This window comes from Sarcophilus harrisii, chromosome 6 (genome assembly GCF_902635505.1).
Source record: "Sarcophilus harrisii chromosome 6, mSarHar1.11, whole genome shotgun sequence".
NCBI classification, from domain to species: Eukaryota; Metazoa; Chordata; class Mammalia; order Dasyuromorphia; family Dasyuridae; genus Sarcophilus; species Sarcophilus harrisii.
Genome location: NC_045431.1, coordinates 27,928,075 through 27,952,846, shown reverse-complemented (window position 1 = coordinate 27,952,846; position 24,772 = coordinate 27,928,075). Strand labels below are relative to the sequence as shown.

Here is a 24,772-nt window from a genome sequence, read left to right as displayed (position 1 = left end):
CAGGTCCGCCGCAGGACGGGCGCTAGGTCCCTCCCATCCCCCCATCCCCGCCCTGCGTAAGCACGTAGGACCCCGGGAGCATTCCTTCACGTGCAGGGGCGGGGCCCTCCCGCCAGAGAGACCCCGGGGAGCCGCCCTCGGGCGGCCGCGCCCTCATATTCGAGGGGGAAGGGAATGCAATGGTGGGCCCTTCCCCCGAGCCTAGGCGGAGCCTCGCGGCTCCGCTCCCGGGGGCTTGGGCGGCTGCCGGGTGCTTCGGAGCGGTGACTCGTAGTCCCTAGGCCGCCGCCCGCCGCCAGGCGAGCCCGGGGGGCCCGAAGGACCGCCCGCCCCATGCGTAGAATGGGGAGGCGGGGCCCCAAGTGGCCGCCCACGATTGGTCACTGTCCCGGAGAGGGGGCGGGCCCAGGGCTCGGGCTCCGCCCCTCGCGGCCCGAGCGAGCGTGCGCGCCGTAATGGCTGCGGCGGCAGCGGGGGAGGGCCGAGGAGGGGCGGGCGGCGGGGCTGCGAGGCCGCCCCCGGCTCTGGGCACGAGCCTTTAAATTCCCGGGCCGGCCCGGGGTGCCAGCTCGGGAGTCTGCGGCTGTGGGAGGCTGAGCGAGCTGAGCAGCCCCCGTCTGTCCGTGCCGAGGCCGCCGCCGCCGCTGCTCTGCGACCCCCTGAAGCGTCCGCAACGCCGCCTCCGGTAAGCTGCCAGGCGGGCCGCTACGGCCGCCTCCTGGGCCCGGCCTCCCGTCACCCTCCTTGCTCCCAGCCTAGCCCCGAAGCATCCCTAATAACCTCCCCTTTGGAAGAACCGAGACCGCCCCGCCCCCTCCTGCCCCCTCCCGGAGACTGAGAGATGCCCGCGTCCTCCCGCTTTGATTGCCTTTGCCCGCTTTGCCCACCGCTAACCTTGCGGATTCTGCCACCTCCGAGCGCCCGGAGCAGGTCACGGGTTTGAGGAGCTCGGTTCTCCTTCCGTCCGGCCCCCTTTGTTCCCGTTAGAAGACCCTTCGCCCCGGGGGCCGGCTTTGCTGCCTCCCTCCCCCGCAGGAGCCGGCTCAGACGCCCCGCGGCCGGCCAGGCGGGCTCGCGGTGCAGCCTCTCGCTTTGCCCCGGGGAGGGGGAAGCCGCGCTGCTGGAAACCTCGGCGCCCCCAGACTTTGGCGGGGGGACCGAGGAGCTCCCGGGGCCGAGCGGCTCTGACACGTCCGGGCCTTGGGTGCCGGAGAGACCGCGACGTGCGGCTCCCCCAGAGACGGAGCCCGGGCGTCCGCGGTGTCCCCCGCCAGGCTCCGGGAGGGAGAGCCCCGCCCCGCCCGCCCCGGGGCTTACCTGTTAGCGCCGGGCCGAAGTGAAGCAGCCCCGGCTGGGGGCGAGTCCCCCCGCCCGGCGCAGGCACGCGAGTCCCGCCGCTGTCGGGCTGACTTAGATCGTGCCCGGCGGGGACAGCGGAACCACGGCCCGAGCCTGGTGAACAGCGGCGGGTGCCGGCACAGAAGCTGATGTGGGGAGCGGGGAGCGAGGGGCGGGTGATGGGGAATAAAGGCACTTTCCCTGAGCATTTGTATGGGGCGCCGCGGGGCTCAGCTGGCGGAGCAGGGGCGGCCCAGGGGGGACGGCGGGCAAGACCGTCTGCAGCCCCCTCCCCCTTTTAGGGCGGGCAGAGTGCCCGAGGGAGCTGGGTCTTCTCTGAAACTGAAGGGAGCAAAGGATACACATTTCCAACGGACTAGGGGAGGGAAACCGTGAGGGGAAGTGATTGAGTTAACTGGAGGTTGGCTGAGAAAGGACCAGGAAAAGTGGGATCAAGTAAAGGGAAGATAAGAGTATGGCAAAAAAAAAAAAAAAAAATAGGCCGCCTTCTAGTTTTAAAAATCTGAATTTCTGAATTGGAAGTTACAGTTTTTGGTGAAATGCAGTAGTCACAATGGTGACTAATTGGCTGCCCCGAAGCAGTGTTGCGTTTGGCTTCTCAGAAGAGTTAAGTCATTGTCATCCACAGTATGCATTTAATATCCTAGTGGAAAGACCCCTGGACTGGATGTCCTTGAGACCTGGCTTCAAATCCTGTCTTAGCCTTAAGTTCTGCTTCCTGATAACAGCAGCCTCATACAGCTGATTCGTGGGGCAAGTGAGATAATTCCCATAACGTACTTTGCAAAACTTAAAATGCTATAGACTTAAAGCTATTATTAAACACGTCTTAAAGCCCACCTAAACCACCAGTGTACTGGGAAGAGAAGCAGTGATTGTTACATGAGAGCCTAAATAGCTATTGATCTTTGCTGTTTTTTCATTGATTGATAAGACTGGCTGAAGTGGTTAGTCCCTGTACTGCTGCGTAAGTTTATTTGACAAAGGACTGGGCCACTTGGGGGAGACCATTCCATTCCTTCCTCGGCAGGGTTAGGCTTTGTGGCTAAGCCTTGTGTCAGGTCTGTTTGACAGTTGTTTATTTATGGAGTCCTCCAAATCAATGACCATTTGGCTTAGCAGGGAGGTGACGATTCTGCCCACAGAGTAGCTGTAGGATCATGAATTGCTGCTGTTATTAGGCTGACTTTGTACTCTATCTGGTCTGGTTTGAGGGATGCTAGGAAAGAAACCTTCCTTCTTTAAGATTCAAGCACCTCTTAATTTATCAGTGTGAATACCTTATCCACTGATGCAAATTGAACCACCACAGTGACCTGGATTTTTAATAGCTATTCATCATTCTGTGGACATCCCTGGAGGGATCAGGGAAGGTTCAGGATCTCACAAGTGTGCTGATGTTGCCCATCTCTGATGTTAAAGGCACAAAGAGAGAGGCCCTGGCTGTATAATCATGGAATTTGGACCTTTCAGATTTAGACTGAATGAGGATGGCAGGTTTGGGGCCTAATTCAAAGGTAGCTGTAAGATTCTAGGTTCCCCCAAATCAGATTTTTTTTGAACCATTACAACTACTGAATCTGTCTTCTATCTTGATCTCTGTCCTGAGCTACAGGACTAAGTGCCAAGCAATTAGCAAAAATCTCCTAACTTGTCTTCTTGGATTTAGTCTTTTTCCTACTTCAGATCTTCCCTGAATACAAAATATTAGTCTGTCAGGAACCTTTCTGTAGTTCATCCATTAATTAATATTTATTAAGCACTTGTCTTATGGCAGGCACTCTAGGACTTTGGTGTACAAGTACAATGAATTAAACAGCCTTTACTCTTAAGAAGCTTATTTTCTAATGAGGTAGGCAACAAATATATCAATCAATCAATCAATCAACATTTATTCAGTGGCTAGCCACGTGCCAGGCACTGGGCTAACAGGATACAAAGAGAGGCAAAAGACAATCCTTGGCCTGAAGGACTTTATAATCAAATGGGGGATACAGCATAAAAACAATATATAAAGCCCACTACACGGGGGATAAATGAGAAACAATTAAGAGGGAAACTCTGAAATTAAGAGAAATTAGGGAAGGCTTCCTGTGGAAGGTGGGATTATAGTTGAGACTTAAAAGAAGCTGGGGACCTTAGTAGTTGGAGCAGAGGAATCAGAGCCTTCCAGCCATGAGGAACAACCAGAAAAAAATGCCCATAGCCAAGAGATACTATGTATATGTGGAATAAATACAAAGTAATAAATGCAAGGTAGTTTGGGAGGGAAAGCAGTGGTGTCTGGAGGGAATCAGAAAAAGTTTTGTGGAGAACAGGGCTTCTTAATCTGAGGTCTATCAAATATTTACATATATATACATACATACATAAATATACATATATATAACTTTCAACATAACTTAATTCCTTTTTAATGCTCTGAATTTTATTTTATGCTTTTATAAATTTCATTCAAAAAAGAGGGGATCTGTAGGCTTCTTATTAGATGGCCAAAAAGATCCCTGAGATGAAAAAGGTGAAAAACTTTTTGTTTGTTCCGTCATTATATCTTGAAGGAAGAAAGGGTTTCTGTGAATCCAAGTGTAGACTTGCAAGACTTGATGGATAGCAAAGGCAGGGGACAGAGGAAGACTATTTGGATTGTAGATTATTTAGTGACAAGTAAAATTCAGTGAAATGTGTTGTAAAGGGCTTTAAAAAACAAACAGAAGAATTTTATCCTAAAGACAGTAAGGAGCTGTTGGAATTGATTTGTAGGGGAATGACGTGGACTAACTAATTCCTGCTTAAGGAAAATCACTGAGGATAGTTTGGGAAGCAAGGGCTGAAGTGGAAAAAAATTTGAGGCTGAAAGTTGTTGCAGTGATTAAGGGAAGGGGTGCTGTGGACCCTGAACCAAAATGGCAGCTATGTGGGTAGAGAGAGAGTGTTAGTTACAAGAGATGGCAAGATTTTGGTAATTGATTATTATGTGGGATAAGGGAGAATTAGGAGTCAAGAAAGCGAGCATTTATTAAATGCTCATCATGTGCCAGATACTGTGCTAATAAAAAGCAGTATTCAACTTAATGCTGAGGTTACAAACCTGAGGAACTGAAAGAACAGTGGTGCCTTTGATAGAAATAGTGATGCTTGGAAGAGGGAACCAGTAGTTCTACCTCCTCACGTCCCAGCTGCTTTCTAGCTTTCCCAGCAATTTTTCATAAGTAGTTTGTTTTCTGGGATAGTAATCGTTGGCCTATTGAGTTCCATAGTTTCTGATTCTCTTTTGTCTAGTCCAGTTCCTTTGATCTTTTCTGTTTTTAACCAATACCTAATGAGTCTGATGTGTGTTGCTTTATAAACTAGCTAAGACTATAATTTGCAGAGTAGTTGCTACTCTATTGATAGTTTTCTCACTGGAAATTCCCTGCAAGTAAATGGAGAAAAATTTTATAACATGATCAGCCTGAGTGTTGCGCTGATGAAAATTAATGAATGTTTAAAAACAAACAAAAAATCCTAAAGCAAAACTTCAAAGCATTCTGACAAAAATTAGGCTTAAATTAGTATCTTAAACTACATTTCACATTAAATTCAAAATGGCTACATGGTTTCAATATTTTAAGATTATACCATTTTAAAAAATGTAGGTAATGAATTAGAGACCATTATTGATCACAAAATAGAAAATTTTGATTACATCAAATTAAAAAGCTTCTGTACAAACAAAACTAATGTTAACAAGATTAGAAGGGAAGCAACAAACTGGGAAAACATCTTCACAGTTAAAGGTTCTGATAAAGGCCTCATTTCCAAAATATATAGAGAGCTGACTCTAATTTATAAGAAACCAAGCCATTCTCCAATTGATAAATGATCAAAGGATATGAACAGACAATTTTCATATGATGAAATTGAAATCATTACCACTCATATGAAAGAGTGTTCCAAATCATTATTAATCAGAGAAATGCAAATTAAGACAACTCTGAGATACCACTACACACCTGTCAGATTGGCTAAGATGACAGGAAAAAATAATGATGATTGTTGGAGGGGATGCGGGAAAACTGGGACATTGATGCATTGTTGGTGGAGTTGTGAACGAATCCAACCATTCTGGAGAGCAATCTGGAATTATGCCCAAAAAGTTATCAAACTGTGCATACCCTTTGATCCAACAGTGTTCCTACTGGGCTTATACCCCAAGGAGATACTAAAGAAGGGAAAGGGACCAGTATGTGCCAAAATGTTTGTGGCAGCCCTCTTTGTAGTGGCTAGAAGCTGGAAACTGAGTGGATGCCCATCAACTGGAGAATGGTTGGGTCAATTGTGGTATATGAATGTTATGGAATATTATTGTTCTGTAAGAAACGACCAGCAGGATGAATACAGAGAGGCTTGGAGAGAATTACATGAACTGATGCTAAGTGAAATGAGCAGAACCAAGAGATCATTATATACGTCAACAACGATACTGTATGAAGATGTAATCTGATGGAAGTGGATTTCTTTGACAAAGAGACCTAATTCAGTTTCAATTGATCAATGATGGACAGAAGCAGCTACACCCAAAAGAAAAAAACACTGGGGAATGAATGTAAACTGTTTGCATTTTTGTTTTTCTTCCCGGGTTATTTCTACCTTCTGAATCCAATTCTCCCTGTGCAACAAGAAAACTGTTTGGATCTGCACACATACATTGTATCTAGGATATACTAGGACATATTCAACATATATAGGACTGCTTGCCATCTAGGGGAGGGGGTGGAGGGTGGGAGGGAAAAATCGGAACAGAAGTGAGTGCAAGGGATAATGTTGTAAAAAAAATTACCCTGGCATGGATTCTGTCAATAAAAAGTTACTATTAAAAAAAAAAAAAGATTATCATCAACAACAACAACAAAAAAAAAAATGTAGGTAGATGAATTATATGTGTGTATGTATGTGTTTGTGTGTGTATATATATAATCAACTAGTTCCCAGTTATTTGTTAAATTTTATAATATTCATTTTTAAAAATGCCGAATTCCAAATTCTTTCCTTCCTACTCTTCTCCTACCCCTTGAGAAGGCTAGTGTTATATCAATTTTTCATGTGAAATCTTGCAAAACATTTCCATATTAATCATTTACAGAAGAAAATATACACACACCTGAAGAAGAATTAAAAACAAACAAAACATGATTGAATCTGCATTTAGAGTTCATTAGTTCTTTTTGGAGGTAAATAACAGGAAATGAATTCTTAAATAAAAAATAGACTGAATTACCAAAGATGAAGTAGACAGTTTTGATTTCATGAAAATCTCTGCACAAGTAAAATGAATACTTCTAAGAAGAGAAGTGATTGAGAGGAAAACTTTGTATCAAATTTTTCAGATAAAGTTTTTGTATGCAGGATACATATGAACCATTCACATAAACAAAATCCATTGCCTATTAGAGAAATGTCCAAATGATATGAACAAACAGTTCTTAAATAAATGTAAACTCCTGATAATCATGTGAAAGAATGATCTAAGTAACTAAATAAGAAAATTGCAAATCTGAACAATCTGAGATTGTTCTTTGAGAGCAACTAATGGGTGAAGCTGACAATAGACTTGGAGGATCTGTGGAAAAGCAGACAAACTAATGTATGTTGGTGTAGCTGTGAATCAGTATAACTATCCTGAAAAAGCAGTTTGAAATTATGCAAATAAAAAGGTTAAAAGATGCATGGTTTTTGACCCAGAGATACAGTTAACTTGTAACTCAGAGGCATAATTAACAAAGAGTCTCCAAAGATATAAAAATATTAATAGTAGCACTTTTTGTGATAGCAAAGAACTGGATTGGAAGATGCCTATTAATTGGGATAGCTAAAAAAATTTGTGGTACCGAAACATGTAATATTCCTGTGCCATAAGACAAATCCAAAATCGCATACATGTCATGGCATCACTTCCCTAATGTCATGGTCCTCTTTGAGAGCAAAGGATGAAACAAGAAGAAACTTTGAAAATTTGAAAAACAACAATGAAAGACCGGAGTGGAAAGATTTATATGAACTAATGCAAAAAGAAATTAGCAGATCCAGGAAAACAGTTTACACAGTACATTTACAATATAAATGGAAAAAAGAGCACACAAGAAATATTTGAAAATGAATGGTGCAGAAAACAACAAAAAAATCCATAGTCTTAAAGAAGAGATAAATAACAACTCCTGTTCTGTTGCAGAGGTGGGAGGTCCAAGAGTATGTAAATCTGCATGTGCAAGATTATTTTTAATGAATTGATTAGTTTTGCTACTTTATTTTCTTTTTCAGTTAAAACTTTTTTTTTTATAGTAAAAGGTGGTTTTTTGGGGTTTCATAGGGGAAGGAATACAAGGAGAAATCTAGGTGATATAAAAACACAAGATGCCATTAAAAATTTATTTTTTAAAACACATAATAAGTTGATACTTTTGGGAAAATTTATGAAAACCAATATCCTTTTGGGAAGATTTATAAAAACTAATATAGATATTGGTGATATAAATCCCTTGAAAAAATTATTTAATTCATTAGGTAGTCAGACTTTACTGAATTGATTCTTGCCTACCAAACTTATAAGAAACTGTATGTTATTTTATTCATTTATCCTGATACTTTTATAAGTTAGGTCATAATATTTGTGACCTGTCTGCTCATTTTTGTCACCAAAGTCTTATCTGAAAAATGAACTAAATTTAGGGTATTATTTATGAGAACCAGGACAAAAGCAATTGAATGCAATTTCAGAGAAGTTGTCATGAAACTAGGGCTTTCATATATATGCAAATTTCATATGTACATGTGTGGATACATACATCTATATACACACCCCCTTTTCTATAGTAGATATAAACATGTCAGGGTGACTGAAGAAAATTTTGGGCAGCTGACCTGGAAATACAGTAATGCATTTTAAAATTAAACTTTTTCTGCATTTAAGTAATAGATATAAACCAGTTTTCACACCTTAAAACCTAATCCTTTCCCCTTCTGATTCTCCTTGCTGCTTTTTCTTAGTCCCCTTTGCTACTTCTTTACCAGTGGTTTGCCTGCTAACTCGGTACTCCCTAAGGTTCTGTCCTGGACCTTTTTTTCCCCTCTCCCTCTTATCTAATGGGGGATCTCATCAGCTTTGAGGGTTTCAGTTATTATTTTTAACTAGATTACTCCCAGATCTCTGTATCTAGCTGCCAGTGCTATCCCGAGTGATAGCCAAATACATGCATCTGCCTTTTGGTCATCTGGGCCCAAAAGTCTGTAGGCACTTCAGGGTTGATGTCCAGATCAAAACTGATCCTTCCTCCAAAGGAGGAGGGCCTTATTTCCCCTTTTGGTCACCTAAGTCTTCCTCCTCAGTGTATGTCATCCTCAATTGTTCTCACAGCATATGTTCAATCAGTTGCCAGATCTGGTCATTGCTTCCTTCTACATATTTTCCCACTTGTACTGAGGTCACTGCTTCCGTTTCTCCCTAATTCCCTCCAGTTCAAGCTCTTAGCACTTGTTGCCTGGACTGTGCAACAGCCTTCCATATGGTGGCCTTGCCTCAAGACTTTCCACTCCTGTGAGTCACTAGGTCACTTTCTTGGAAATCTAATAATTCTGGTCGTAAGTCAATATCTTCATTTCTTACCTCATTTTCACAAAATAAGACAAATATGTACTTTTTCCAGTTATTTTTTAATTTTTCCCCTAAATTGTAATATTTATAATTTCTTTTGTCTTTCCTTTCTAGTGTAATCATGTTTGAAATCAAGAAGATCTGTTGCATTGGAGCAGGTTATGTTGGAGGACCTACATGTAGTGTCATTGCACATATGTGCCCTGAAATTAGGGTCACAGTTGTTGATGTTAATGAATCTAGAATCAATGCATGGAATTCAAACACACTCCCAATTTATGAGGTAAAGTATACTAAAAATACATCATCTTCTGCCCAGAAATTTTTTTCTTGTTGCTTTTGCCAATCCACTTAACATTTCCTTTAGAAATTATTATCTAAAATTGTAGCAGAAAATATGATATCATTTATATTAAATCCACTAATTTGAGAATCATAGTTGATGATCTTGAAAATTGCTTCATTGGAATTATGAGAAATTATACTGTTTTGGCAAATTTTCAGAGATTAAAAAAAAAAACAACCTTAATATTTCCAGATATTTAGCAGAACTATGTGTTTCTTATTTTCAACCTTTTTTCTCCACTCTGAGGTATTTGAGGTTAAGTGACTTGCCCAGGATCACATAGCTAGGGAGTGTTTAAGTGTCTGAGGCCAGATTTGAACTCGGGCCGTCCTGACTTCAGATCTGGTGCTCTATCCACTCTACCATCTAGCTGTCCCCGTGTTTCTTATTTTCAATCCTTTTAATAAGGGATAAGGTCTTTCTTCCAGTGTGATCTGGAAACACAGCAAGGAAATAAGTAAATATTACAATGTAGTACTTCCTTTGTATATTAATATAATCTTTTTGCAAAGAAATTTCATTATTCACAGTGTTTTCATAACCTTCACAGTGTCTGAGTATATTCTCTATGAGATAAATATTATCCCCCAGCTTCTCTGTTAGCCTTGCCACTTAATTTTATGATTGAAAATTGCATGAATCTGTAAAAGAGCATCCTCCAAATTGTAACCTTGTTAAGGACTTAATCATGCACTATGCTAGTTCTTCAGGATTGGATTTTATGTTTTTAAAAATTCCATCTTTTATTAGACTATTGGGTTTGGTGGGTATATAGTGTGGTGGTTTACATTTTTTTTTTTTTTGAGGGGCTACCATTAATTATAATACTACTTAAAATGCCTCCACTTGATATGCTTTGTGCAATGACAGTTCCAGTATGTCTCACTGCCCATTATCTTTATATTCTTTGAATTTTTTATATTTCTGAGGAAGAGAACACCTTATTAATAGTTTTCTAACTGATGACATTTCTACCCTGATCACAAATTATGAAATCCCTGCATTCTTAATCTGTATTCTTCTTGTTATCTAAGAAATGAAAGGCTTTTATGCATTTAATCAGAAAGGGCAAATATAAACTATATAAGAGTGAATAAACATTTATAGGAATAACTTTACGATGTGCTGGGTATTCTGTTGGGTTCTGGAGGTACAAAGAGGAAAAAAAAAGACAGTCTCAGTCACCTAAAAGCTTATCTTCTAATCACTACAACCAGCCTAAGGGAAGAAGGATTAGAGCCAGGAGTTTGGGTGTGGGGAGTCATGGTAAGTGGAGGCTGGAGAGCAAATGGAGCTCACTTTTACAGTTAGCACATTGTAGCCTTTTTGTGAAGGGGAGTGGAGATGGGGAGGGCAGGTGGACCGGATCTTGTTGGATGGTGAGCTGGGATAGAAAGCCTACTCTGGGACCTGCTGGATGTAATGAGTGGGTAAATTTTCATTCTACCATGGGAGTGGATTAGCAGGGGTTGGGGTGGCAGGAATAGGTCTCAGGATCTGGGTCCAGAAGATGGAGGATCTTGCTGGAAAGGAGAACTGCACCATAGCAGATGACAAGATTCTCCTATAGTTTAGGCCTTGGTTTACTAGTGGATGGTTGGATGGGATAAACATTTTTCTTGGCGTAATTAGACTTTATTAAGGTGCAAACAGAAAAGCACATCCTTCTTGAAAGTTAGTTTTTTTAGACTGCTAATTACTGGGGTTACTAATCATTGAATATTGAGGTTACTTAAGACAATTTAGGCTTTCAGAACTCAGGCTCAGAATCACTGGGTAGGGATGTGTAAAAATCAGACAGAACTTTCATTAAAATGACATGTGTTTTTAAAACTTCACTTTATTTACCTTGATGTGTCCATTCTTTGAGATTTCTATAATGTAATGTATAATATTGTTAAATGTTAAAAGTTCCAAATGGCAATGGAACAGTTCTGTTCAGTATATGCTGAGTCTGATGTACCTGTAGGACTTTCAGGCCAAGATGACGCATGTTTGATTATTGCACAGGAAAGCACTGACAGCTAGATATAGAGATATGGGAGTAATGTAGTTAAAGATAATAATTGAAACCTTCAAAGCTGTTGAGATAAGCAGGAGAAGAAAGGATCCAGAACAGAGCCCTAAAGAGCATTCATAGTTAGCAGGCATTCCACTGATAAAAGCCCTTTTATAATATATGGTTTTTAAAGTTATCTTTTACTGTGAACTACCACTTCCAGTAAGAAACATTTCTATCGAGTGAATCATTTGGGCCCTTGTTTGGAAGAAAAAAGAGTAAACATATATCTTTAGAATGTTTTTTGGCAAAGCTTTTCCTGTAACTTACAGATTTTTTTTTTAATGGCCTTCTTGAAATTCATTTTATAGAGTAAGAAAAGTATTTACAAATCAGAAAGACTAAATGGCAATACCTTATTAAAGAACTAGTTGAAGATCCATCTCACTTTCAAAGATAACTTTTTGGTCATCTTTAGTTATTTCCTAAAATGACAGTTCTCTCAAGATTCCCTTTAGATTAATGCATCAATTTGTTATAGACTCTTATATATATTCCCCTTAGGTGAGGGATAAATTATTAAATAAAAAATTCATGACAGCAAGTCTATATATACCGGCCTCAGTAAATTATTGTTTGGGGAACTTTTATCTTCTTTGATTTTACTTTATCCTTGTTCTCATTTGAAAAAAGACATAGAAAAACACATCTAATAATGCTTTGGGTACCTTTCTATTTACAACTTTATAATAATACCATTTAACATCTCTATGTATACAAACAACCAACAAATGAGGCTATTACAAGGTTTGGAGCTTAGGTTTTTAATTTAAACATCACAGCCTCATGTCACAAAAATCATCTTTGCTAAAAAGTATGATTCCCATATTAAAATTATATCAAATAGGGTTAGTATGGTGGTTGTTCCTAACCTCAGGTTTCTATTATATTAGTAAAAAAAATTATCCTATTATGACATTATAAGATGGTAATGAGAGAATAAAGTAATGCTCTTAAGAAGTTCCTAAGTAAAATAGTGCTTATTACTTTCCCTTATTGGTTAATTATTGCTTAGTCATTGCTTAGAATTTATAGCTGCCTACTGGGTACCAGGGATAGTACTGAGTGTAAGGGATGATTTTTCTTAATAATAGCTTTTTATTTTCGAAATATGTACAAAGATCGTTTTGATCATTCACCTTTGCAAAACCCTGCACTCCAAATTCTTTCCTCCCCCCTTTCCCAGACCCCTCTCCTAGCCAGCAAGTAATATAGGTTAAACATATGCAATTCTTCCAAACATATTTCTACAATTATCATGCTGTACAAGAAAAATCAGATCAAAGGGAGAAAAATGAGAAAGAAAAAAAACAAGCAAAAGCCAACAAAAAAGATGGAAATATTATATTGTGATCCACACTCAGTTCCCACAGCCCTCTCTCTAGGTGCAAATGGCTCTCTTCATCACAAAACCATTGGAACTGGCCTGGATCTGTTGAAAAGAGCCACATCCATCAGAGTAACCTCTATTCTTAAGTAGCTTACATTCTAAGAGGGGAAGAGCACCGATACTTAAGCATTTACAGAATTAATAGATAACAAATATGAAATAGTTAAGGTAATTTGGGCAGAAAGGCATTAAATTGGAGGGAATTGCAAAGGTTTATTTGCTATTTTTTCAAATAAAACCATAGAAAGGATTTTTAATTGGGCTGGGCAATTTGCTTTTTCTTACTTTGCAAAATGAGAGACAAATTCTGAAAAAGCTGCTGTATAAATACTAAGGGCTAATTATGATTATATGATGAATTAAAAATTCATGAAGAACTTCTTATATTAACACTTAAAGGCAGAGTAATGCTGCTTCTTATACTTTCCTATTATATCATCTTCTAATTTTCAAAAAAACAGCAGTTCTTTTTTGAGATTTCATGTTGAATGAAGAGAAGAATCATGTATAGTGGGTAAAGGGCCAGTCTTGAAGTTAGAAAGATCTGAATTCTAGTCTCTTATCTCTCACATTTTAGATGTATGACCACAGGCAGGCTTAATCAGCTTTCTGACACTACAGAAGACTTGCTGTTTGGAATTAGTGGAGGAAGTTTCCACACACCAGTGAAATCAGATATTCAAACAGATTTTTTAAAAAGTGTAGTTCTTGGTATGCTGATTTTCTTGTTGGTGGAGAAGTTTAATACCCTACAATTAGTATACTTATGATACCTTTTTAAAAAAAATTTTTTAGACCAACTATAAAACTGCAGTAGAAAAATAAAAACTTGTTTTTTATAAAGCAAGTGGGAATAATTTTCCTAAGGTAAAATAGCTTCAGAATTATGGAGGGGTGGGGGAGCAAGAGATGCAACATGGATGTTGTTCTTGATCTGTGGCGATTTGGTATCAAATTTCATTTCAAAACTTGGGTCTGTTTCTAATTCATGTTTGTCTTGTAGAAAGTTGTAGTTCTGTCTTCTTAGATGCTGATAAATCTCCACAAAATGGAGTGGGGGAAAAATTGTCTTGTTAGGATATAACAGAAATTTAAAGGACATTAATGACTGTTTCATAATCAGTATTTAAGGTCAAAGTTTAATAACATTCATCATGACAGTGCAAAATCCAATGTTGACTTAGAAAACACTGGTCTTCTGATTGGTTTCATAGATGTGAGGACTTTTTTTTTTTTTTTTTAAATAGCTGGCTCTAAAAAAAAATCAGGTACTTTTAGCAAACAGTGACACGACATTAAAGTTAATTGTTGCCCTTTTATTTTGGAAATTCATTTTTATTTTTATGGGCAAAGTTCTCTTATGAATTTTTTGTTAGCCTATGCAAACATTGATTTAATTTCAATGTAAACATTTGATTAAGCTTATGTTCTAGGTGTTAGAGTTCGAAAACCAAAGCAAAACACTCTGGGAACTTACAGTTAAGCAGAATGTTGGAAATAAATCTGGAATAGGGAACCATTACATATTGTCAACAGCAAAACTGGCTAAATAGGATCAGACTAGATCAGAACTGAAGATATATAATCATAAAGATCAATTTTGGCTAGAAAAGGCAAGATAAAATGTACCTTTCTCCTTTCCTTGGAGAGATGGGAATTGGGGAAACGGGATCTTTGGGTATCAGATAGTACATTCATCATCACTTGTGGTTAAGGTGTTAGTTGATTTAGTTACTTGGTTTTCTTTGTTAAAAGAGAAGGCTGAACTTTTTCAACATACTGATCTGTTGTGCTTATCTTTTTTCCTGTTTCTTTCTTTCTTAGTTTCTTTTAAAAAGAGTATTTGTTAAATGAGCTAGCTCTCTGGGAGGGGGAGAGAAGCACACAGTATGATGATGTCAAAAAACAAAATGATAGAAACTTATTTTAAAAAAACACACACACAAGCCAAGACTAGGGGGATGGAGGAAGGATGAGCCTGGTGGTATTGCCATGATATGGAAACTAAAGGTTTCAAATTGCTAATTTTAACCAAAAACTCCCTGGCATTAACTTTATGAGCTTTTTAAGAAAATAAAATTTGTTTATAATATTTGTTTCTCCCTCCCAGCCAGGACTAAAAGAAGTAGTTGAATCTTGTCGGGGGAAGAATCTCTTTTTTTCTACTGACATTGATGCTGCAATCAGAGATGCTGATCTTGTGTTTATTTCTGTAAGTATTTTTCTTTTTCTGTAGGATATGTACTGCATTCTCAGTCCTTTATAAAAATTAATAATAAATCACTGATGTAAGGGATGATGTAAGTTTAGCCTTGTGACATGTTTTATTTTCTGGTTTTGGGGATTTTTTATTTTTATTTATTTGTTTTAGTTTTCAACATTCATTTTTTTTCTCAATAGTATTTTATTTCTCCATATACATATAAAGATTTCAACATTCATTTTTGTAAGACTTTTCTGTTCCAAATTTTTTCTCCCTTTGTTTCTTCCCCCAACCCAAGACTGTAAGCAATTCATGTACAATCTTTTGAAAACATATTTCCATATTATTCATGGTGTGAAAAAAAAACAGAACAAAGTGGGGAAATTACAAGAAAGAAAAAAGAAAACAGTGAAAATGGTGGGCTTCAATCCACATTCAGTCTCCATAGTTCTTTCTCTGGATATGGACGGCATTTGCCATCCCAAGTCTATTGGAATTGTTTTGGATTTAGTCTGTTTTCTGGTTCATCTTTTATAATAAGCAGATCATCTTCTCAAAAGACATTAGAAAATCAAAGCAGGAGGGACTTTAGCTCTGTAATTAATTCATCTGGTCCAGGCTTATTTTCCACGACACTGCAGCAGTAAGGATATCGTATCCCCAAAATCACATGGCAGGGCCAGATTTAAACAGTAGGGGATGACCTCACTTCCGCCTATATCTGTACAAGAATGTCTTCTCTGCCCCTGCTGACTGGTGGGGTCATGAAGTCTTTGCTTAAGTAATCCATAGTGAGGAGGGGCATACCAGCTCTGAGGGTGGCCAGCCCATTTCACTTTGAGATGACTCTGATGTCATCAAGATTTTTTTCCTTATGTTCAACCAAAATGTGCCCCTTTACAGCTTACAGAAGCAAAGCATGTGGGGTATAGAACTGAAAGGGGGCCTTGAAGGCGTTCTAGGCTCACAGCTATAAGAAATGGAGGATCCGTGAGCTCACCCCGCCTGGTGGGTGTCAGAGGCAGAATTGGAACTTCGGGCTTGGAGTCCATCAGTTGATGCCCAGTGTGACGTACCTGCTGTGCCCACCAGTTATTCCTGGCTCTGCTCTCTGGGGCCGAGTAGAACCAAACTAATCCCCACTCTTTGACATGCCAGCCCTGCTCATTTTTGAAAATTTCACAAACTTTTATGTGATTATTAGGCCACTTTATCCACTCTGTCACTGCCTAAAGACAATGTTACTATTAATTTCCTTTGAATTAATTGAGATTTATAGAGGTTTGAATTGATAGAGCTTTATATAATTACTAAATAAAGTAACTGCTAGCTTGTTTTTTCCCTTCTCAAGTGGTTAATGGAGTTACTGCATTTATGAAACATTCTTAAAGGTCAGGAACATTTCCACGGTGCTTTTTTTCTTTCTAAACCTTACATTTTCATTAGGTTAACACACCAACAAAGACTTACGGAATGGGAAAAGGTCGGGCCGCCGATCTGAAGTATATCGAAGCTTGTGCCAGACGGATTGTACAGAACTCCAACGGGTACAAAATTGTGACTGAGAAAAGCACTGTCCCGGTCAGGGCAGCGGAAAGTATACGCAGAATATTTGATGCAAACACAAAACCCAACTTGAACTTACAGGTATGAGAAATGGAAACCTTAGATACTTCTTCTCTTGCCAATAATAATAAGATAATTTAAATAATACTACATATAGTAATAAATAAAATCTTGGTTTTAAAACTTTTCACCTCTCCCTTGATCTTAGGTGCTCTCCAATCCCGAATTCTTGGCAGAGGGTACAGCCATCAAGGACCTAAGGAACCCTGATCGGGTACTGATTGGTGGTGATGAAACCCCCGAGGGGCAGAAGGCCGTGCGGGCCCTCTCTGCCGTCTATGAACACTGGGTTCCCAAAGAAAAGATCCTCACAACCAACACCTGGTCTTCAGAGCTTTCTAAATTGGTTGGTATCGGTTTTATAAATGGCACATAAAACTTAGTGCTGCGTATTGCTCTCTCGAATCCTGAAACACCATGTAGAAACTTTTTGCGCGTGATTAAAAGACCATCTTTGGAATGTCGCCTTCTTTTACTTTGGAATAGATTGGTATTACTAAATAATTTTCACTTGGAATAGATCAAAGCAATGATTATTGTTCGATGGCTTTCCTCTTGCTTTGTTTGTTTTTCCTCTTTTATTCCCTTTTTATCTAAAATCATTTTTAGCACAAACCTGTCTCTAAGATGACCTGGTTGATTTGGCTCCATAGTTGTTAGTGTCCTCCCTACATTACTATAATCTTGCTTTTGCATCTCTTTTTTTAAATGCAGTCTCAGTGAATTTGTTACATACATTCTTGTTTTATAGTAATCTTTTTTTTTTTCTTTTTTTCAGGCAGCTAATGCTTTTCTTGCCCAGAGAATCAGCAGCATTAACTCTATCAGTGCCCTATGTGAAGCAACGGGAGCTGATGTAGAAGAGGTGGCAACAGCCATTGGGATGGACCAGAGAATTGGAAATAAGTTTCTGAAAGCCAGTGTTGGTAAGTAGATAATATTCTCACAGTTTATATGGGAGAGTGGTTTCTGCAAGGTACCCCAGTAGCTTAATGTAGTTTCATCTTGCTTAGGACTTTCAAGGTGAAATAGTGGCTATTGAGCATTATACTGTAAGTTTGGACTAGTTATATAAGGATGAAAATATTTCAGCATGTTAGCATTTGTAAGTGGTAAACAGGCAGGAAATATATGAGGAGATGGTTTGGAAACAGGTTAAGTATGAAGTTGCTTTCTATGAAAGCATAGAAAAAATGCTGAAAAAATGAAAAAAAATAGCTATTTAATCCAAACATGGGCCTCAGTTTCCTCAACTAGCAAATGATAAATTTGGGTTAGAAGATTCTCATTTAACTATAGCTTCTATGACCAAGTTGCAGGGGAGGAGGACCTACTTTCTATAAATGTTACCACCAATTTTTGTATCTTTGGCTGGAATGTAGGCTATTAATAGTCTTGTGGAGTAGTAAAAATTTACTGGTATTTTGGGAGGTATGTGTATATGTGTGTGTGTGTGTGTGTGTGTGTGTGTGTGTGTATTCATGTATGTATGTACATAGCCTCATGAAAAATTGAGAATAATATTCTTAAAACTATAGAACAGGGGTCCTCAAACTTCTTAAATAGGGGGCCAGTTCACTGTCCCTCAGATTGTTGGAGGGCCAAACCATAGTAAAAACAAAAACTTTGTTTTGTGGGCATTTAAATAAAGAACTTCATAGCCCTGGGTGAGGGGGATAATCGTCCTTAGCTGCTGCATCTGGCCCGCGGGCCGTAGTTTGAGGACCCCTGCTATAGAACATTGGTGACCTTGTAAAGATTTCCACTTACCCATGCCATCTCTCTCCCTCTATAATTTGTCTTCCTCCCTATATTTCTGTAATAGGAGTCTGGATTAATTTTTTCCTAGCTGAGAAGTAGTAGAAAAAAGAGCCAATTTTAAATAGATAGTCCTAAAAGTAGCCAAAATAAAACCTGAAAAATAGTTTTATTCAAGTATATTGTTAACTGGATGTGACCCTTACATATTTTATTTACAAGATTGAATTTATTGGTTTAGAATTCTGTTTTGGGGTGAAAATGTTTGGTTTTTAATTAAATTTTTTTTCATCAGGCTTTGGTGGGAGCTGTTTCCAGAAAGATGTTTTAAATTTGGTTTATCTTTGTGAAGCTCTGAATTTGCCTGAAGTAGCTCGTTATTGGCAACAGGTATGAATACTTGTGATGATTAATGGCTTTGTGATTCTGTCTCAGGAGGCCTGAAACCCTTTAAATCTGAAGTGTGTTTTGACATATTAAGTGCCTCACCTAAGGAGTGATATAGGGGGAAAGGAAGTAGAAAAAAATTGGAATACAGAATCTTGCGGAAATGAGTGTTGAGAACTATCTTTACATGTATTTGGACAAATAAAATACTATTGAGAAAAAAAATAAAAAGCAATATAGTTTTACTTATCAAGCTTCTAAACTTGTAGTATCTCTTTGTTGACCCATGTTAAAATTTTTGACAACTCATCATCCCTCTTCTAATTTTAAAATTGAACTTGTCACCAAACATTAATTACTTCCAGTTAATTTTGTGAAGTACCAAAAGTTCAAAACTCTTGTGTGTGTGTGTTTTTAGCCAGATGGGCACAAAACCATTTATTTAGTTTAGCCATAAGTCATTTACTTGTTTATTTTAGAGAAGCAGTTTGCAGTAATGGAGAGAAGATTGTCTTTGTCAGAATAGGAGTCCTGGTTCTAAGTCAGGCAGGTCACCTCGCCTTTCCATGGTTGAGTTCTGCAGTTTACAAAATGGAAATCATAATCCTCTCAATATCTCTGTCACAGTTGTAGGGAAAGTGCATTTTAAACTATAGATCATATTATATAAATAAGGCTGTTACTATTACTGTAATTTAATTTTGTTTCCTAGTGCTTCTAAATAGGGAAAGAATGAGCCTAAGGATTGTGAACCTAAAATCCTTAAAGAAAACTTGGAGAAATTTTTTTCCTTGAATCTTCCTTTTTTATTTATTTGTTTGTTTGTTTCTCAGATTTCAGCCAAAGATCTGGAGTCTCAAAAAATATACTTCCAACTAAAATTTTTCCCAAATAATCTCACCCAGTCTTTGCAGACAGTAGTTGCTATTAATTTGGTGTCCTGCATCAGTCCTTGTAGCACATCAAACGAAACATCCATATCTGAGTCTCTTTGGGAGCTTTTGCCTCATTTCTCAAACCTGCAGGTTATAGGATTGTCCTAGAAGTTTAGAATATGGTAGCAAAACCCACTCTCTGCTCGTCGTCAAATAAATGCATTTCATTTAAGAAGCACTCAGATGTATACTGTGTGCCAAGATACTGACTGATGAGTTGGTGGTGGGCAGTGCAGTTGAACTAGACAATTTTTGGCTAGAGGAATTAAGGAAGTCTTCATGGAAAATATTACAGTAGAGAATGCAGTTTAGTTATATGGAATGGTTTGCATCAATGGACAATTTGTATTTTATCTGGTAAGGATTGGAAAGCCACTGGACAATTTTGAGCAGGAATGTGACCCAGTCCCATTTCTGCTCTGGGAAGATTACTTTGAAAAATGAGTGAAAGATGGTGAAAAGACACATGAAGATAGAGAAATAGAGTGAGGATAGTATGAATATAGAAGAGTATGAGAGCCAAAAAAAGAGAAAGTTAAGTTAATTTTGAGGTGTTTGTTCGTAAGACTAACTTTATAACATTTAAAACGGTCTCAAAAATAAAACACTGAGTAATGAGTCATGTTATCATATTTTTACTATAATTATGCATACAATTATAGGTTATAGATATGAATGACTACCAGAGAAGAAGATTTGCTTCCCGGATTATAGACAGTCTGTTTAATACGGTCACTGATAAGAAGATAGCTATTTTGGGATTTGCATTCAAAAAGGACACTGGAGACACAAGGTATCTGTTCATTAAAATCATATTCCATTTGGGAAATATTCTGGCTCTTCAAAAGAACCTGGCTGCATGGCTCAATATTTACAACTGGATTAAAACATCACCTGTTATATTCTCAGTAATATTATTTTGAATTTATTATTTTTTGTATATTTGTGCTCGTAGTTATAATCAGAGTGACTAGAATAGTGACTTGCACAGTATTGTTTGGTTATTGATACATAACAATGTTGGTTAGCTTAATTTTCAGATTAAATCTAGTTCAATTAAAAAACATTATCTGTTAACTGAATATTGATGTGTTTTTCCCCCAGAGAATCCTCTAGTATCTACATAAGCAAATATTTGATGGATGAAGGTGCGCACCTCCATATTTATGATCCTAAAGTACCAAGGGAACAAATAGTTGTAGATCTCTCCCATCCTGGTGTTTCGGAGGATGACCAAGGTGAGTCTTTGATTCTCAATAGTGAACATTTCTTGAGGTCAGCTCTAGATCATATTTATTTTTTTCCCAAAATCCCTTTGATAGTCAATCTAGTTCTTTCCATGAATTAAATTCTTAAGTATCAGAGAGCTTTTGCACCAAAATTAATTTTGTCATTAAAGCCAAAACAGTTTATAACATAATGAGTATTGAAATTGAAATGGATTATGATTTGAGTTTGCAATTTAAGTGTTTACCAAATAAAGTGTCATTTCACACAGGGTAAAAATTTTATTAATCAACACGTGTTTATTAAACATCTACTAACCATGGGCTATGATCTACCCCGATAATTTATTTTTAATTTTTTTTTTTAGTTTTCAGCATTCATTTTTGTAATAATTTGAATTCCAGATTTTTCATCCTCCCTTTTATCTCCCTCTCCCCTTCTCAAGATAGCAAGCTTTCTGATTAGGCTGTGCATGCACAATCATATTAAACATATTTCCACATTAGTTATCTTGCACAAGAAAAATCGGAACGAAAGGGAAACTACCCTGATCATTTCAAGGAACCTCCTTCTGCCTTCTTATTTCTACTCTTCTCATGTTTTCAGTGTCCCGACTGGTGACCATTACAAAGGATCCATATGAAGCATGTGATGGAGCCCACGCTGTTGTCATTTGTACTGAATGGGATGTGTTCAAGGTGAGGTGACACAAACTTAAGACAGAAAAATGTGGGGGTGCTCTAATTCCAGTTGGCGTTGTGGTGGCTACTACATTTCAATGCTTTCCTTTGGGGCTTTACAGGAATTGGATTATGAACGTATTCACAAAAAAATGCTGAAGCCAGCCTTTATCTTTGATGGTCGACGCGTCCTCGATGACCTTCACAACGAGTTACAAACCATTGGCTTCCAGGTAAATCAGTCTTGATATTTTTTTTTTTTTTAAGGTTCTGGGACTTAGGATTTTTTTCTTTTTAAGCATTTTCTTTTTCTGTCCAGTGTAACACAGTGGCTCTTTGTACTCGGGGCGTATTACATTTGGTTTTCCAGGCTATTTCAATCCTTGGTTCAATTTAGCTATGGGGGATGGAGCTAACGTGGTCAGTGTTGCTTTGAATATGTGGTGGTGAGTGCCAGCATATAGGACTGGAAGCCCCTAAGTTAAACCTGGGATTTAATTCAGGTTTCATCAGTTAATAGCTATTTAAACTTGGATAAAATCAGTGACTCGTAGGATATTAGTACTTGGAGTTTCTTTGGAGATCCTGTAGTCCAAAGGTGTCAAACTCACATAGAAACATACTAATCCATACTAGATGATCCACCCTGTAGGCTACATATCGACTTTATCTGTGTATATGGTACTTTTCTTTTGTTAAATATTTCCCAATTACATTTTCATTTGGTTCAAGGTGCACAGGAGAGGTGCCCAGGCCACCAAAGCAGATGTCTCTGCTCTAGTCTAACATAGTCTCTCTGACTGAGCCTTCATACTATGTTCTGTTGTTAATATAACAGTGTTCTTTTCCCCAGTTAACAGATGAGGAAATTTATCACGGCTCATAGAATCTAGAACCAGGAAGGATGTTTAGGGTTGGGTCCAGCTTCCTTGTCCTGTTGCAGATGAGGAATCTATGGTTCCTCTAGGTCATTTGCCCTGGGGTGGGAGAGGTAGTAGGGCCCGCCACCAGCTCTGTCCCCCTTTCTTCTACACCGGATTGAATTTCCAGACGGATGCCCTGATGACTTTGCTGGTAAGCCTCGGAGCCCAGGTGTGGCCCAGGGCTTCCGTCTCCCTATCTGGCCTCCTTATCTCCACATTATGGAGCCCCACAGATGGTCGTGATCCTCCAGCAAAAGCTGAGGATAGTCCGGGTGTCCTGGAGGCTTCCATGCCTTAAAGCTGCACTGAGAGTTCGGGACCCCCTCAGTCAGAAATCCCTTTTTAAGCTACAAAGCACCACAGAACCCTCTTACTTCAGGGGCCATTCCTTCCCCTTCCCTACTTAAGCAGGTTTGTTCGGAGCTGGGGAAGCACTTTTCCAGCTTCCCTGGCTGGTGATTACCAGTGCCCACTGCTCCTGTCTCACCCAGATCCCCACTACTATGCCTGGGCATCGGGGACCGGAGGATGTCTGTCAGTCAGAAAGCATCCCTGAATGCTTCCCCATGCTCAGGGCTGACAAGGATCTGGTCCAGGGCGAATAGGACCCGAAGCCAAGAGGCCGGGGCCAGGTAGTTGTTAGCTGTTCCAAAGGCAAACTTCCCATAAATGTCACCTTCGTGAACGCTATTCCTTGCAGACTCTTCCTGAGCTTTGGGGGATCTAGTTTTTAGAGAGACAGAGTAATGAGCTAGTCCCAGCAGTTGGGGGAAGTGTAATTCGTTGTTGGAACTGAGGATCTTAATTTCTTGAACCACCCTTGTGGATGTTTTCAGGAATAAGCATAATGAGTATTTAAATTGAGGACTATTTCATGTGTTCACTTGAGACCAAAGCAGTGCTTGTATAAATTTTCTTTTTTTTTTATTAGGAGTTTGAGAAGAGGGATCCTTGTGCATGTGTCCATATAGGAAAAATACAACTTGGCTTTGATTCAGAAACATTGAGTGAACTAGAATAAATGAACTCTTTGCTTAGCCAGAGAATATGAACAGCTTATTTTGCATTTAGGGAAAATTAAATTTTGAAATGTTTTCCTCTTACATTCACTAGCTTACAGGATTTTCTTTTACCATTATAGGTTTAACATTTACAAGATGTATTTTCCAGTAACTCTTTTATCTGCCTTTTTTTTTTTTTTTTTTTTTTTTTTTTTTTTTTAATAGATTGAAACAATCGGCAAGAAGGTATCTTCAAAGAGAATTCCATACGCACCTTCATGTGAAATTCCAAAGTTTAGTCTCCAGGACCCGCCGAACAAGAAGCCAAGAGTCTAGGTCATGTCGTCGCTGCATTTTTAGTATTGCAGAATCATGAATACCCATATTATGTTAAATAGCAAACCAATGAAGTGTTTTTAAGGAAACAAAACTTATTTTTTTAGTGATTCAAATCAAGTTTTTAAAAGCTACATGGCTGGTAGCATACCTAGTCATCTTAAATCTAGAATCTATTTTCTCTATATTTTTATAATATTTTGTCAGTTGTCGAATGAGCAATTGGGAAATAATTATGTTCTTAATGGTATCGATTTTTGTAAAAATTAAACTTCAGATCTCTTATTTTAAAATATGTTCATAACTTGTGCTTCAATTTTATACCTTTCTGTGTTTTGTTCATCAGTGTATTTTTTAAACACTAAATGTGTTTTGTTGAGGACTTTACATTTTTATGTTAAATACCAAGCTGACTCTTTAAATGCCATGAAGTGAGACTAGCTAGATCGGCTGTGATTGTTAATGGTGTCTAATATGTAAACCACGGGCCTCTGATCACAGGAAAAGAGAGGAGACTGGACAGACTTGGATCTTGTTTGTCATCTTTGCATATGCAGAACATGTGCTTTCTTGGTTCTTCCAAGTGAAAAATGGACAAAACATTCCTTAACACCTTAGTGGGGGGAGTAGCGGGAGCACATTGAATTGCTTACTGTTGTTTCAAAGAGTCAGTCATTTTTTTCTTTGGTAAGTTAAAGTGTATGAAATATTCATTTTAAGAGAAAATAAATAAATAGCATGGTCTATTTGCTACATTTTTGTTATTAAAATTTTTTTCTTTTCTTTTTTTTTTTTTTTTTTTTTTTTGTGTGTGTGTGTGTGTTAGGCTATTAGGGTTAAGTGACTTGTTCAGGTCACACAGCTAAGAAGTGTTAAGTGTCTGAGGCTGGATTTGAACTCGGTGCCTCCTGACTC

The 24,772-nt window shown here is 38.7% G+C and overlaps 1 protein-coding gene across 1 annotated transcript; it reads left to right on the top strand.

Annotated features, from left to right (window-relative positions):
• The first annotated feature begins 406 nt into the window (after positions 1–406).
• UGDH (UDP-glucose 6-dehydrogenase) lies at positions 407–24,605 on the top strand. The gene is made up of 12 exons (XM_031944178.1): positions 407–685; positions 9,101–9,269; positions 14,892–14,993; positions 16,431–16,631; positions 16,759–16,956; positions 17,389–17,536; positions 18,664–18,758; positions 20,353–20,483; positions 20,795–20,928; positions 21,524–21,615; positions 21,720–21,830; positions 23,747–24,605. The coding sequence occupies exons 2-12, from the start codon at positions 9,108–9,110 to the stop codon at positions 23,855–23,857; spliced, it is 1,485 nt and encodes a 494-aa protein (XP_031800038.1). The 5' UTR covers positions 407–685; positions 9,101–9,107; the 3' UTR covers positions 23,858–24,605.
• The last annotated feature ends 167 nt before the right edge of the window (positions 24,606–24,772 follow it).

What these genes read in the sequence shown, in the direction of transcription:
- UGDH (XM_031944178.1), top strand. Translation starts at nt 9,108, where the DNA reads ATGTTTGAAATCAAGAAGATCTGTTGCATTGGAGCAGGTTATGTTGGA. An exon ending in TGTTTCGGAGGATGACCAAG is followed by an intron (nt 20,929 to 21,523) that starts GTGAGTCTTTGA and finishes TCATGTTTTCAG; the next exon opens with TGTCCCGACTGGTGACCATT. An exon ending in CTGAATGGGATGTGTTCAAG is followed by an intron (nt 21,616 to 21,719) that starts GTGAGGTGACAC and finishes GGGGCTTTACAG; the next exon opens with GAATTGGATTATGAACGTAT.